This window comes from Chiloscyllium punctatum, chromosome 36 (assembly GCF_047496795.1).
Source record: "Chiloscyllium punctatum isolate Juve2018m chromosome 36, sChiPun1.3, whole genome shotgun sequence".
NCBI lineage: Eukaryota > Metazoa > Chordata > Chondrichthyes > Orectolobiformes > Hemiscylliidae > Chiloscyllium > Chiloscyllium punctatum.
Genome location: NC_092774.1, coordinates 26,405,529 through 26,418,880, shown reverse-complemented (window position 1 = coordinate 26,418,880; position 13,352 = coordinate 26,405,529). Strand labels below are relative to the sequence as shown.

Below are 13,352 nucleotides of genomic sequence, written 5' to 3'. Positions count from 1 at the left end.
AACCAGATACATTTTTTTCTTCTTCAGCTAATTGAAGCTGGAGAAGCCTGAAATCTTTAAAGGATTTCCTGAAAAAACTTTTATGCAAGATTTGGCTCAGTGGTGGATTTTCTAAAGCTTTGCTATTGTAGTTGTCAATTTGTTAAAAAACTTTCAGTTGTTGTTGTCCAAGGCAGAGTAAATATTCATTTAAGATATAATTGAGAGATATACATTCTTTACAATGTTTGTCCATCATTTAGTACATTGAGCATCATCTTTTTGTGATTCAACAGATATGATTTGAAGTGAATTCTGCAAGATACTTTTGTATTTTATCTAACTTTGCTTTGTGTTAAAGATTTCCTTTGTGACATTTTAATTAAAATATCTCAATGTATAATAATGAAACAGCTAATTTATTCTGAAATTATTTCAATTAGTTGGTCGATTGCCAAATAATAGCTGCTTTACTGTTGTAAATATTGATACCCAGGAAAGCTATTTTGTTTAATATAGTTTGTTAGAAACGAAAATCGCTTCGTAATAATCGCTCTAGCCAAATTCAGGAAAACAAAGTTTTATTAGCAAGTCTGCAGAGTTGGGCACCCTTCTGAGAAAAAGGCGCCCCGAGGCTTACAAAGTTTCTCATTATATACAGCACAAGTCCCTCCCCTCCTTGGCTCTAACGAGCCATGAGGTTCACATTCTTAAACCGTCATTATTCTCCAATTTGCACCCTTATCACAAAGTCTGCAACAAATGTCTCCAGAGTTGTTTTTTTTACCCTGTAGTCGTATCAGTCAAAGACTTATTCTTCTCTGTCTGTGCTAGCGGTCTTATCAATCTGTAGCAGATGTCTCTGTATCAATCTGTAGCAGATGTCTCTCGAGTCGTTTTTCTATCCTGCAGTCTTATCAGTCAAGGACTCATTCTTCCCTGCCTGTGTTTATGGTTTCATCAATCAAGGACCTGTTTGTTTTTACTCTGCTCACAAAATGTCAGCATTTTGCACAATTTAAACTATCCTACTTTTGAGTATACAAAATGTTTTAGAAAAGAAGTTACTCTGCTCACAAAGTGTCAGCATTTGCACAATTTAAACTATCCTACTTTTGAGTATACAAAATGTTGTCCAGGCACATCTTAATTGTTTGAACCGAAATTGCCTCTCACAATTCCACCCTTTCTCTTTTTAAGATGTGCCTGACCAAGATAAGCCTCCCCTCCTCAAGGGCCCGGGAAATCCTTGGTCTTTCACAGCAACAGCTGTGGGATTGGTGTGGGAAAGAGGGATTCCACTTCATGGGGCATTGGCATCAGTTTTGGAACAGGGGGGATCTGTACCATTGGGACGGTCTCCACCTGAACCGATCAGGTACCAATGTTCTAGCGAAGAGGATAAATAGGGTGGTCAGTAGGACTTTAAACTTCTGAGTTGGGGGGAAGGGAAAGTGAAAGCGACAGGGAGTATGGAGGTAAATGGAAAGATAAGGAGCAGGATAGCCTGTTTCCAGGCGGATTTAAAATTGAGGCAGACTGAGAATGCAGAAAAAAGCAAGGATAACTTAGGACATATGACTTCCAACATCTCTAATGATAAGGAAGTTAGCATTAAGGCACTTCACCTGAATGCTCGTAGCATTCATAACAAAGCCGATGAACTAATGGCACAGATAATAGTGAATGATTATGATGTAGTAGGCATCACAGAGACTTGGTTACAGGGGGGTCAGGACTGGCAGTTAAACCTCCATGGTTTTTCAACTTATCGAAAAGACAGAGAGGTGGGCAGAGGGGGTGGGGTTGCCTTGTTAGTTAAGAACAAAATTAAATCTATGGTATTGAATGACATAGCGTCGGATGATGTGGAGTCTGTGTGGGTGGAGTTGAGGAACCACAAAGGCAAAAAAACCATAATTGCAGTTGTCGTACAGACCTCCTAACAGTGGTCAGGACCAGGGACGCAACATGTACCGGGAAATAGAGAAGGCATGTCAGAAAGGCAAGGTTACATTGATCATGGGTGACTTCAATATGCAGGTGGACTGGGTAAATAATGTTGCTAGTGGATCTAAAGAAAGGGAATTCATGGAATGCTTACAGGATGGTTTTTTGGAACAGCTTGTCATGGAGCCCACAAGAGAGCAGACTATTCTGGATCTAGTGCTTTGCAATGAACCAGACTCTATAAAAGATCTTAAAGTAAGGGAACCCTTAGGAAGTAGCGACCATAATATGGTAGAGTTCAGTCTGGAGTTTGAAAGGGAGAAGGCAAAATCTGATGTCATGGTGTTACAGTTGAATAAAGGTAATTATGAAGGCATGAGAGAGGAACTGACTAAAATAGACTGGAAGCAGAGGCTAACCGGGAAGACACTAGAGCAAAAATGGCAGGAGTTTGTAGGTATAATTGAGGACACTGTACAGAGGTTCATTCCCAAGAAAAAGATTAACCGGGGAGGGATTAGACAACCTTGGCTGACAAAGGAAGTCAGGAAATGTATTAAAGAAAAAGAGAGATCCTATAAAGTGGCTAAGAACAGTGGGAAATCAGAAGATTGGGAAGGATACAAAAGCAAACAGAGGATAACAAAGAGTGTAATAAGAAATGAGAGGATCAAATATGAAGGTAGGCTAGCCAGTAATATTAGAAATAATAGTAAAAGTTTCTTTCAGTACATAAGAAACAAACGACAGGCAAAAGTAGACATTAGACCACTTCAAACTGATGCAGGGAGCCTAGTGATGGGAGATAAGGAAATAGCAGGAGAACTTAACAAGTACTTTGCATCAGTTTTCACAGAGGAAAACATGAGTAATATCCCAAAAATTAAAGGGTGTCACGGGGCTGAGTTGAGTATGGTTGCCATTACGAAAGAGAGAGTGCTAGAAAAGTTAAAAAGTCTTAAAATTGATAAATCTCCTGGCCCTGATGGGATACACCCTAGAGTTCTGAGAGAGGTTGCTGAGGAAATAGCGAAGGCATTGGTTGAGATCTTTCAAGAGTCACTGGAGTCAGGAAAGGTCCCGGATGATTGGAAGATGGCTGTAGTAACCCCCTTGTTCAAGAAAGGATCAAGGCAAAAGATGGAAAATTATAGGCCAATCAGCTTAACCTCGGTTGTTGGTAAAATTCTAGAATCCATCATTAAGGATGAGGTTTCTAAATTCTTGGAAGAGCAGAGTCTGATTAGAACAAGTCAACATGGATTTAGTAAAGGGAGGTCATGCCTGACAAACCTGTTGGAATTTTTTGAAGAGGTAACAAGTAGGTTAGACGAGGGAAACCCAGTGGATGTGGTCTATCTAGACTTTCAAAAGGCCTTTGATAAGGTGCCACACGGGAGGCTGCTGAGCAAGGTGAGGGCCCATGGTGTTCGAGGTGAGCTGCTGGGATGGATTGAGGATTGGCTGTCTAACAGAAGGCAGAGAGTTGGGATAAAAGGTTCTTTTTCAGAATGGCAGCCGGTGACGAGCGGTGTCCCGCAGGGTTCGGTGCTGGGGCCACAGCTGTTCGCATTATATATTAATGATTTGGATGAGGGAACCGGGGGCATTCTAGCAAAGTTTGCTGATGATACAAAGTTAGGTGGACAGGCAGGTAGTACTGAGGAAGTGGGGAGGCTACAGAAGGATCTAGACAGGTTGGGAGAGTGGTCCAGGAAATGGCTGATGGAATTTAACGTGAGCAAGTGCGAGGTTTTGCACTTTGGCAAAAAGAATAAAAGCATGGACTACTTTCTAAATGGTGAGAAAATTAATAAAGCCAAAGCACAAAGGGATCTGGGAGTGCTAGTCGAGGATTCTCTAAAGGTAAACATGCAGGTTGAGTCCGTGATTAAGAAAGCGAATGCAATGTTGTCTCTTATCTCAAGAGGGTTGGAATATAAAAGCAGAGATGTACTACTAAGACTTTATAAAGCTCTGGTTAGGCCCCATTTGGAGTACTGTGTCCAGTTTTGGTCCCCACACCTCAGGAAGGACATACTGGCACTGGAACGTGTCCAGCGGAGATTCACACGGATGATCCCTGGAATGACAGGTCTAGCATATGAGGAACGGCAGAGGATACTGGGATTGTATTCGTTGGAGTTTAGAAGATTAAGGGGAGATCTAATAGAGACGTACAAAATGGCTTTGGAAAGGTGGATGCTAGGAAATTGTTTCTGTTAGGCGAGGAGACTAGGACCCGTGGACACAGCATTAGAATTAGAGGGGGTCATTTCAGAACAGAAACAGAATTGTCTAAAGGAATTAAGGGCTACGGGGAGAATGCTGGCAAGTGGAGCTGAAATGCGCATCAGCCATGATTGAATAGCGGAGTGGACTCGATGGGCCGAATGGCCTTACTTCCACTCCTATGTCTTATGGTCTCAAGTTCCTGCGTCCCATGTTGTGGAACCGCCACTGCCTGGAGTTGGGAAATATTTTTCTGAATTAAAAACTGAATCCAGGGGGTTAGGCAGGGTAATATGAGGAGAAGCATCACGCCCCCACCAACCACCAGCAACGCCATGCGCCACCAACTACCACCTAGGAGACCATCCCACCATCCGATGCCACTAAGGGGACGCCAAGATTGTACTGGCACATGGGCCAATTTCCGAATTTCATCGGAAATTTCCAAAACCGCTTTACCATTATCGTCAATTTCTAGACAGCAGTTAGTCAGGTTAAATTTCCCGCACACGCCCCCCTCCGAGGCCAACAGATAATCCAAGGCAAGTCGGTTTTGATATATAGCAGCCCTCATCTGATTCTGCTGCTTAGCCAGCAATTCCAGGGCCAGGGCAGTCCGGTTAGTAATAACCTCTACGACTGCTTGGAGCCTGATAATACGATTTAACATATAGATAGGAGTACGGTATCCCCATGATCCGTCCTGTGCCCATGTAGCTGGCCCGTAGTATTCAATAATCCGGGCCGGTGGCCACTCATCCCCCCCAATCACCGACTTGGATATCCCTTGGCGACCTACGGAGGGAGTCAAAGAGTTTAATTCCAAAATAGTCGCCTTCCTCCCGGGGTAATAGGAAGAACGCAGGTCGTATTATACCCAGGAAGCATACCCCAGCCCATTCCATGGGCAGTTTGGAGTATGCCTGATTACCGCATATCCAAAATAGGCCATCTGGAGCAGGCCCTCCCTGCCTCACAACGTTATCCCACAGCTCCTTCACCCCGGGGACGCCCTCATAAGGACCAGGACCACTGCAATTCCAGTAATCAGCCCCCAGCTCGTCAGAGGAGGAATCAGTACGTAATGGAACGCAATTTCCATGATCTCGGTTTGCAATGTACCAAGTAATATCCTCAGGCCACCATACTCGCGTGGTCGCGTCCAATACATTCTGACAGGGACTAATCCCTACCTCCACGGTCCCCTTGCCTTCAATACAGAACTGGCCCTCAGGGCTGTTCGTCAGTCTCCACCCCTGGCTTTTCCTTTCGTTGACATGAGTCCAAGTGGTTTGCAGCAATTCCCATATGTCTAAGCTTTGACCAGTCCACGGCCATTGTTCCGACATATGCGGCCCCCCACAAACCCAGCAATTGCTAACATTTAAAACAGTGGCTATTCTAGAGGTGAGATCAATAAACAGGTTTTGTGTAACATCAGGGAGTTCAATCTTTTCTTCTACCTCTTCGTATACACATGGCACTTTAGAGAGCACGACCTTTCCCTGACGGTCTTGCTCTTTCCCCAACCCCCGATCAGTGTTCTGTAACTTGGTCTCCTTGACTCTGTCAACCTGCTCCCTGAGCAACACGGAGGATGGGTCCCACCTCCCAGTTTTGCTAATACACACCCAGCGGTCATTTATAGGGCATCCACGGATTTTGCCACCGTATCCTTTATTATACACCTGATAATAGGGTCTTCCACCCTCCCGACATTCATGGCGTGCACTCACATTATAACACCAATCGTCCACATAGGAATGGGACACAAATGATCCCGTGTAGATTCGAATCCCAAGTCTTACTATAGTTCGACATTTGTCACATCTTCCCTCACCCTCCCCCACATACAGGAGTAAACTGATCAATATCCCCACCAATACAGTCCAAGTAGAGTTCATTATTGCTGTCTTTTCAGTTTTACCACCAACGGCTTGTCCCCTTGCTCGCATGTCCAAGTGCTTTCTCCTTCAGGCGGAACAAGGCGCCTTTATCCTTGATGCGTGGACCCACCCTTTTTCTTTTGTCCGAACAGCTGCTTCAGTTGTTAACAGAACCAGGAACGGTCCTTCCCACCGCGGCTGGAGCTTTTCGGCCTTCCAGGTTTTAACAAGTACCCAATCTCCGGGCTCCACCTTATGCAAGAGGAAGTCGAGCGGCGGAGTCTGAGCCAGGAGACCTTTCCTCCGGAGTTCTGCAAAAGAACGGGATAAGGCCAGTAAATAGTTTCTGACAAATACATCTCCCCCTTGTAGAGTGGGACATCCATCAACCTTACTCCAATATGGTAATCCGAACAGCATTTCATAGGGGGAAACCCCGACATCCCGGCGAGGTGCCGTACGTATCCTCAATAGGGCAATGGGCAGGCACTTCGGCCAAGGTAACTTAGTTTCTAACACCAGCTTAGTCAATTGGGTCTTGAGCGTGCCATTCATTCTCTCAACCCGACCCGAACTCTGAGGATGCCAGGGTGCATGGAATTTCCATTGGATACCCAGGGCAGTACAGATCAAATGGTGTAGCTTAGAAATAAAATGTGTCCCGCAGTCGGAGTTGATAGATTGCATTATGCCATATCTCGGGATTATATTCTCTAACAATAGTCGGGCCACGGTTGGTGCATCGGCTTTGGCAGTTGGGAAAGCCTCTACCCAGTGAGTGAAATGGTCTACTATTACTAGCAGATATTTCCATCTCTGTACTGGGGGTAATTCTGTAAAGTCGACTTGGATCCTCTGAAATGGCCTAATTGCGAGGGGCTGACCACCAGCTGGTATAGAACGCATGGCTTTCTTGTTAATACGCTGGCAAGTGGGGCATCCGACTATTTCTTGTTGGGCTAACGTGTATATCCCCCTGCATACATAGTCTCTCAGGATCGTGTCACACATGGCTTGCACCCTCCAGTGGGTCTGATGGTGTAATCGGTGCAGAATACCCCGGGTGATCTGTTTGTTCAGTACTTGTCTCCCAGCAGGAACCGTCCACTTCCCGTTAGTATCTAGCCGGGCACCCAATTGATCCATTTTATCAATCTCCCCCTGGGTGAAGACGGGTTGTTTAGCGAGCCCTTCCCTCAATGGTATTAATGTTAATAATTGGACGGGTTTTTCGACCGCTGCCCGCTTGGCTTCCTCATCTGCCAGCCGGTTTCATACCGCTTCCGGTGTCGAACCCTTCTGGTGACCGGGTACATGGACTACTGCGAGTTCTGTAGATAACGCCAGGGCTTCCTTGAGCTAATTCTTTTCCCCGGGAAGTTATCAATCCTCGCTCTTTCCAGATTTTCCCGAAAGTATGAACGATTCCGTATGCATACTTTGAGTCAGTATATATGGTCCCAACTTTCCCCTCCAACAGCTTCAGGGCCCTCTGGAGGGCGTACAACTCACAGGATTGGGCTGACCACTTCCCGGGCAGTCGTCCGGACTCGATCGTCCGTTTCGTTGCACCATCTATGACAGCATAGCCACTGTCCTGGACCCCACTGATGCACCGGGAGGACCCGTCGATGTACAGTTCCTGTCCTTCACCCAGCGGGGCCTCTTGCAGTTCCTCTCGGCTTTTGGTCTGCAAGTCTACAAATTCCACACAATCATGCTCCTGTTCCCCATCTGCAGGACGTCCGTATAGAAACTGGACAGGGTTGCAACTGAGATCTTTTGCAAAATTGAGATCGTCCCCGGTCATCAAAATCGTCTCATACTTCAGGATGCGAGAGTCTGTTAACCAGCGGTGAGCCTTTTGAGCCAGTATGGTACTAACCGAATGTGGGGAATATACTGTGATCCTTCCTCCAAAGGTAAGTTTCCGTGCCTGTTCTACTAACATTGCCGTAGCTGCCACTGCCTGTATACAGGTCGGCCATCCACATGACACAGGGTCTAACATTTTTGACAAAAATGCAACCGGCTGACGTTTCCCTTCCCCCTGCTGGGTAAGCACACCCTGGGCAATTCCGCTGGCGCTATTGACATAAAACTGGAACGGTTCCTTCAGGGTGGGTCAAGCCAATACCGGAGCTCGGATCAGTTTACTTTTAATAATATTAAATCGCTGCTCCTCCTCATCTGACCAGTCCACCTTTTGTCCTTCTTGTCCCAGTTTGTCATACAAAAATTTTACTAGAGTGGTGTAACTTTCAATCCATATCCGGCAATACCCTACTAGCCCCAGGAATTGTCTGATTTCCTTCTTCGTCCTGGGTATTGGCATACCCGTAATCCCTGATATTCGTTCTGGCGTGATACGGCGATGCCCCTTACTGCCTTGATGGCCCAGATATCTTACTTCTTGCTCCACAAACTGGAGTTTTGTCCTGGAGACGCGTAGGCCCTGTTTCCCCAGGAAGTTCAGCAGGGCAACGGTGTCTGCTCGTACCTCCTCTTCTCTTGGTCCTGAGAGTAAGAGATCATCGACATATTGGAGCAATTGATTCTCCGCGTTACACCGAAATCCTCCTAAGATCTGCTCCAGTATTTGTCCAAACAAGTTGGGTGACTCCGTGAATCCCTGCGGCAAGACCGTCCATCTTAACTGTCGCTTTCGTCCTGTGAAGGGATTCTCCCATTCAAATGCAAAAAGGTTCCGACTTTCTTCGTCAAGGGGGAAACTCCAGAAGGCATCCTTCAAATCTATTACGCTGAACCATTCATGTTCAGGGGGACTTTTACTCATTAACGTGTAGGGATTGAGTACCACCGGGTATCTAGCCTGGACTACTTCATTCAACCCCCGCAAGTCTTGCACCAGCCTATACGTCCCATCCGGCTTCCTCACAGGGAGTATTGGAGTATTGAAAGGGGACATATATTCCTCCAGTCGTCCATCTGTGATTAATCTTTCTATCACAGGTTGTAACCCCTCCCGTCCTTCCATAGCAATCGGGTACTGTTTCCTTCTTACCGGGCCTCTTCCTGGTAACATGGTGATTTGGAGAGGTTTGATGTTTAGACCCCCTCTGTTCCCCTCTCGGTACCATACTTCCGGGTCTATTTGTTGATCATCTTCTTCGGTGAGGGCAAACAACCTTACCACCATTTCCCCGTTACTTGGTACCGTTCCGATCCCTAGTTTGACCTGCAAGTCTCTTCCTAACAAATTAAACCCCGCCGATGGCAGTAGAAGGAGGTCTCATTTAGTAGTTCTGTTTTCATACCCAATTTCCACGTCCTCCACTACTGGGACTTGCAATGTCTTTCCTCCAATGCCAGATACCCCCATAACTGTTCCTCCTGCTCGGGCGCCGGGGGGTATTTGGATTATACTTGATCTTTCGGCTCCCAAGTCCACCATAAATGTGATCTCCGACCCTTGGGGCCCTACTTTCAAGTTTACCAGGGGTTCCTGTCGATAGTCCTTTTGCCCCAAGGGTAGGAACCCCCGACCCTCCCTAATCTTCCTCCATCAGGGCGTACGACCGCACCTCCCGCTTGTAGCGGGGGCACTCTCGCTTAAAATGTCCCTCTTCATTACAGTAGTAACATCTGAGTATCCTCCTCGTTTCTCTGTCGCGGCCTCGAGTTCTTCCACCCTTCCTTTGTTCCGGCCACGGTCCTCTTTTCCTCTGCTCTTGCCACGACTCTCCCCTTTCCTGTTTCTGCCACGGCTCTCCCTTTTCCCTCCTTCCAGCTGTCACTTGTTGCACCATCTGCATCATTATCTTTGTCGCCTTCTTTTGCTTCTCATCGTCCCTTCTCACAAACACCTTTTGCGCCTCCCGTAGTAGTTCACTTAGAGGTTTACTATCCCAATCATCCATTTTCTCTAACTTCTTTCGTATGTCCGGCCAGGCTTTTGATACAAACTCGACCCGTATGAGTTGTTGCCCCACGTCCGTCTCAGGGTCCACCCCAGCGAACTGCTGCAAGTTCTTCCTAATCCTGTCTAGGAAGTCCGTAGGGGTTTCCTCCGGGTTTTGATGATTCCCAAAGGCCTTGGTAAAATTGTGCCCCTTCGGGGCTGCCTGCCTTATTCCTTTTATCCAATATTCCCGCATGTCTCTCATGTTGCGCCGTCCTTCCTCCGTTTTCTTATCCCACTTGGGGTCGGTGAGGGGAAACTTCTGCTCCCCTCCTGCTCCTCCCTCTCTCTCCCAGACCAACAGCGCAGCTTGTCGTATCATCTGTCGCTCCTGGCTAGAGAACAATATTCCCATGATGGAATACATCTCATCCCACGTGTAAGTATTCGGCCCCAGGAACTGATCTAATTGTTCAGCCAGGCCCATGGGGTCCTCCAGTAGACCCTTCATCTCCCTCTTGTAATTCCGTACTTCAGTACTCGTTAAGGGAACGTTCACATATCCCGTCCCTCCTTCCTCGCCCCCCATGGGCACTCCCCGGAGTGGAATCATTCTTGCAATCGGGGCAGAGTTTTGTCTGCGACTCTTTTCAGCTTGAGATCTAGTCTGTACTCCTGAGGCTCCTGGTGGTTCCTCCCCGTTTTCTTCCCCTTCCCCCGAATCGTCGCCACCCGAAGGATCATTCTGTGGGGCAGACGGGGTCACGTAGGGCGGCGGTAAGTGATCTAATGGTTCCCATTCTTTCTGCTCTTCCGAGTCTTCAGTAGTGGCCTTCATTTTGCAAGATATTGTGACCGGTAGCCAACAAAGGGCGTAATCACTTTCTTCCTGAATAACATTAGGTTTTGAATTGACATATAAAATCAGAGCTTGCCGGACCCAGTCTTCGTCAGTGCCGAATCTAGGCCACCACACTGAGTCTCCCTGAATAGGGTTCTGGGACCACGTTTGACAGTATTTCACCATCTTTTTTCTAGATTTTCCTTTTCTCCTACCCTGATCCCAATTACTTAACATTCTTCCTAACGGACTATCGTCAGGTACCCCGGGGTATTTTTCATTGTCTACGTTCAAGCCTACCTTTCCCTTATTCGCCTTGGATCCGTTATTTCCCATTGCCGAGGACTTTGTAAAATCGGAGAATCTTGTATTATCCCGTGATAATCTATCACCAGTTAGCCAATTCCCGGACCTTCAGTCCCGTGATCGCCCAGGTCCCTTTGCAGGCACCCCCGGTCTTTGGATTCCTGTGTCCTACGTCTCTGTGAAACAGATCACAGGCACCCTGTAGGTCCACGTTCCTCTGCAAACACGGTCTCTGCAAAATCTCTCACAGGCGAGCCCTGGTCTCTAGATTCCTGAGTCCCACGCCTCTGTAGAAAAATCTACAGGCACTCCGCAGGTCCCCAGTCCTCCGGAAACACGGTCCCCGCAAGTTTTTTCTTACCTGGGTTCGGTGCACCGAAATTACTCGATCATTAACCGTCCCCACTGCCTCGGCCACACCCCTCCTTTGTTTTCCTGAGCCTTCCCGATATCACTCGCTCAAGCCGCGCGGAGCGACAAGCAAGGAATCAGGGACTGCCGAACTCGGCAGGGTGCTCCTTCTCCGATGTCCTTCCTCAGCTCCCCTCGCGGCCGGAGTGTTGATCGGACGAGCCCCCAAGTTTGTTAGAAACGAAAATCGCTTCTTAATAATCGCTCTAGACATATTCAGGAAAACAAAGTTTTATTAGCAAGTCTGCAGAGTTGGGCACCCTTCTGAGAAAAAGGCGCCCCGAGGCTTACAAAGTTTCTCATTATATACAGCACAAGTCCCTCCCCTCTTTGGCTCTAAAGAGTCACGAGGTTCACATTCTAAACCGTCAGTATTTTTCCATTCTGCACCCATGTCACAAAGTCTGCAGCAGATGTCTCCCGAGTTGTTTTTCTACCCTGTATTCTTATCAGTCAAGGACTTATTCTTCTCTGTCAGAGTTAGTGGTCTCATCAATCAAGGACTTTTTTTTTTACTCTGCTCACAAAATGTCAGCATTTGCACAATTTAAATTATCCCACTTTTGAGTGTGCAAAATGTTCTTACAAAAGAAGCATGTCTTGTCCTTTATTATAGAGAAGCATGTTTTACCCCACCCCTATGGCTCTATTCCCCTTAGTCTTCAGGGTCATGCACATCTTAATTGTTTGAACCGAAATCGCCTCTCACAGGTAACCCACCCACATCCATTCCCCTACCACCACTGCTCTACACTTAACCCTTAGTAATGCACCTTACCTATACATCATGCATAATTTCACATGGCCAGCACAGCCAATCCACTCCAACCCTGCACAAAAGTCAAAAATCACACATCACCAGATTGTAGTCCCACAGGCTTTTTTGGAAGCGCTGACTTCTGGAGTGCTACTTCTTCATCTGGTGGTTGTGGTGTATAAGATCATAAGGCACAGAATTTATAGCAAAACATTTCAGCATCCTGCCACTGAAATGGTATATTGAACAAACCTGGATTGTTAAGTCTTTCACAGTTTTGAATGGTTTGCAGGTATCATTACAATGTAAACCCCAGAACTTCTTGTATGCCACCTTCGAGATAACAAGGTTTTATAGCAAAAGGTGACATCTCAGCTCAGACAATGCATTATAGGTGTGAGGTCAGAGTTTGCCTGTAACTCAATCTTGAGTCAGACTGGTTCTATTTCCAAAGTGAAATTCACAAAATATTACATTGATTGACTGCCTGCAGATTGTGCATTTTTTAAGCAAAATTGACTGTATCTGCAAATACACACACACACACACACAGTTTGTTGGGTGAATTTGTACTTGCAAAATTACATCTTTCTTTGCTCAGAAACTGCATGAATCAATGTAAGATTCCATAAATCAATTTTTTAGATTAAAATCAGTCTAGCCATTGTGGCACAGACAGTCTCACACAGGGGGGCTCACACCATCAATACATTATGTAGGCTAACACAACAGCAATTGGTAAAGTTCACTTGGGAACGTAACTTTTTTTTAAAAAAGTTTTGTGATTTACATATGAAAGAACTGAAATCAACATGGCCATTCTAACAGATGAAACACTTAAACAATCCAGGTCTTTTTCAATATATAATTTCAGTTACATCACACTGTAAACTGTTGCTATAAATTCTGTGTCTTACAATCTTATTCTCCACAAGCACCTGATGAAGGAGCTGCACTTTGAAAGCAAGGGCTTTCAATTAAACCTGTTGGACTATAACTGGTGTTGTGAGATTTTTAATTCTGCAAATACACATTCACTCCCATGGATTTGTGTGTGCATATGTCCCTGAGAGAGAGGAAAAGTCTACATCAGTGCTGTATGTCTCTAAGTCTATTTGATAACAGATG

At 46.1% G+C, this 13,352-nt stretch overlaps 1 protein-coding gene across 4 annotated transcripts in view; it reads right to left on the bottom strand.

Annotated features, from left to right (window-relative positions):
• Window positions 1-543: 543 nt before the first annotated feature.
• Window positions 544-13,352, bottom strand: part of LOC140460903 (uncharacterized) — a 261,829-nt gene continuing 249,020 nt past the window's right edge. For 2 of the 4 annotated variants that reach the window (XM_072555596.1, XM_072555595.1), the window contains one exon: window positions 544-11,673. In XM_072555596.1, the coding sequence (XP_072411697.1) occupies window positions 9,560-11,086 (1,527 nt within the window). In that variant the 5' untranslated portion in view covers window positions 11,087-11,673 and the 3' untranslated portion in view covers window positions 544-9,559. The remainder of the gene's footprint in view (window positions 11,674-13,352) is intronic. The other 2 variants (XM_072555597.1, XM_072555598.1) reach the window with 2 other exon arrangements.